Source organism: Tupaia chinensis, unplaced genomic scaffold, assembly GCF_000334495.1.
Source record: "Tupaia chinensis unplaced genomic scaffold, TupChi_1.0 Scaffold000214_1, whole genome shotgun sequence".
Taxonomy (NCBI): Eukaryota; Metazoa; Chordata; class Mammalia; order Scandentia; family Tupaiidae; genus Tupaia; species Tupaia belangeri.
Genome location: NW_006159689.1, coordinates 1901639 through 1903301, shown reverse-complemented (window position 1 = coordinate 1903301; position 1663 = coordinate 1901639). Strand labels below are relative to the sequence as shown.

The 1663-nt window shown below is 67.6% G+C and overlaps 1 protein-coding gene across 1 annotated transcript in view; it reads right to left on the bottom strand.

The window, feature by feature from the left end:
- Positions 1-1663, bottom strand: part of ADAMTS2 (ADAM metallopeptidase with thrombospondin type 1 motif 2) — a 207496-nt gene that overhangs the window by 11573 nt on the left and 194260 nt on the right. Inside the window, 1 exon segment of the mRNA XM_027771447.1 lies at positions 514-646. Coding sequence (XP_027627248.1) covers positions 514-646 — 133 coding nt within the window.

Below are 1663 nucleotides of genomic sequence, written 5' to 3'. Positions count from 1 at the left end.
CACTGCCAGCCTCCACTCCTGCTCAGGTGCCAGCCTGGCCCTCTGGCCTCACCCTATGCTGGAGTCACAAGCCCCTCTGGGGGGAGCTTGAGAGCAGCGAGGACCCTCAGCACCCTGTCCCTGCACAGCCCCCACCTGCCTGTTTAGGAGCCCTCTACCCTGCTCAGGGCCCTGCAAAGGGAACCTGAGCCCGGACACGCAGTCCCACCGAGCCCCAGGTCTGAGGGCCAAGGCCGCTGCTTAGCAAACACCTCTAGAGGCCTGGAGCAAGCCCCGCCCCTGCCGGCTTCTCCGCCTGCGCATGTGCAGCTGTGCTACGTCTAAGGGCACAAAGTTGGTGCTTTCAGAGCTCTGGATCTGGAGCTGGGCGGCACCTTCCAACCATAAAGCCCGACACGCGGCGAGTGGGCACCTGCCAGACACCTCCACCACCCAGGCCCTGGCACTCCAGCTCGAGGTCCCACCCCGCCCTCCGGGGAGCCCCTGGTGGGACACCATGCTGCGGGCACTCACACGGGCTGGGAGCACTCCTGCGGATTGCAAGCCCGGCGGATGGCTTTGGGCTTCGTGACGGCATTGCAGAAGCCGCGGTGCACCATCTTGTGGTCCAGCCTCCGGCGACAGCCATACTTGGTAAACTGGGACCCTGAAGGCAGAGAGCTGGAGGGAGGCCCTGCGGCAGGGCGGCGCCCCAGGCTGGGGGGAGGGCGCCCACCGGGCGCTCCACCACAGCCACATCGGTGCGCCAGCTGTCCTCATCCGTGTGGTGCCAGGCGGGGCAGGGAGAGGCCTCAGAGACTAGCCTGGGCACTTCCAGCCCAGGAGGGCACGAGGGCAGGAGCAGCGGCCGCCCCTGCTCTCAGCTGCTCCGGGGCTGGGTGGAGTGAGGCTCTGCTTCCCACCTGTTGTTCCCTCCTTCCCTCCACCCCAGCTAAATAGGCCTGGGGCGTGGTGCGAGCCCCAGCAGGTACTTGGGGGCCCACGACACGGCTGCTTCACAGCCTCCCGTGCTGGGCCCCTAGGGGCTGCTCCCAAGTGTGGCCGTGGCTCCGCCATGCTTTGTCGTAGCTTGGGGTGGGGAGCAGCACTAACCGACAGACCAGAGCCTCGGCAGGTGTGGGGCATGTTGCTCAGCACCCCGGAGGGGACACAGAACCCTGGCAGAGCCGGCCCAGCCTGGCGGTGACAGTGTGACAGGCCGCCCACTGCAGGGAGCCGGCCAAGGCCCTGAGGGTGGCGTGGTGTGTCCAGGGCCGGCACGGGCAGAGGTCACTGCCAGGCCTCCACGGAGCCTCAGGCCCGTCTTCTCCCACCTGTACATGCCCAGACGCAGCAGGGCACGGTCAGCTCAGGAAGCCCCTGGCCCGGGAGCCCCCTCCCACTCAGCCCCAGCCTCCTCCAGGACACCTGGCCAGCCCTGCTGCATCCTCCTGGCGCCCCGCCAGGGCCCTCACCTCCGCCACAGGGCTTGGAGCAAGGAGACCACTTCTTCAGGGCCCACTCGTAGCCCACAGAGCTGTCCTCCAGGACGTTGTTGTCATCAACATTGAGCGAGTCCTCGTGGATCATGTACTTGTAGGTCAGCGTGACCCGGGCGTCGCCCTCCGGGATGACCTGCGACCGCAGTGGGGGCTGTGAGTGTATCTGCCCCTCCCCAGCCCCA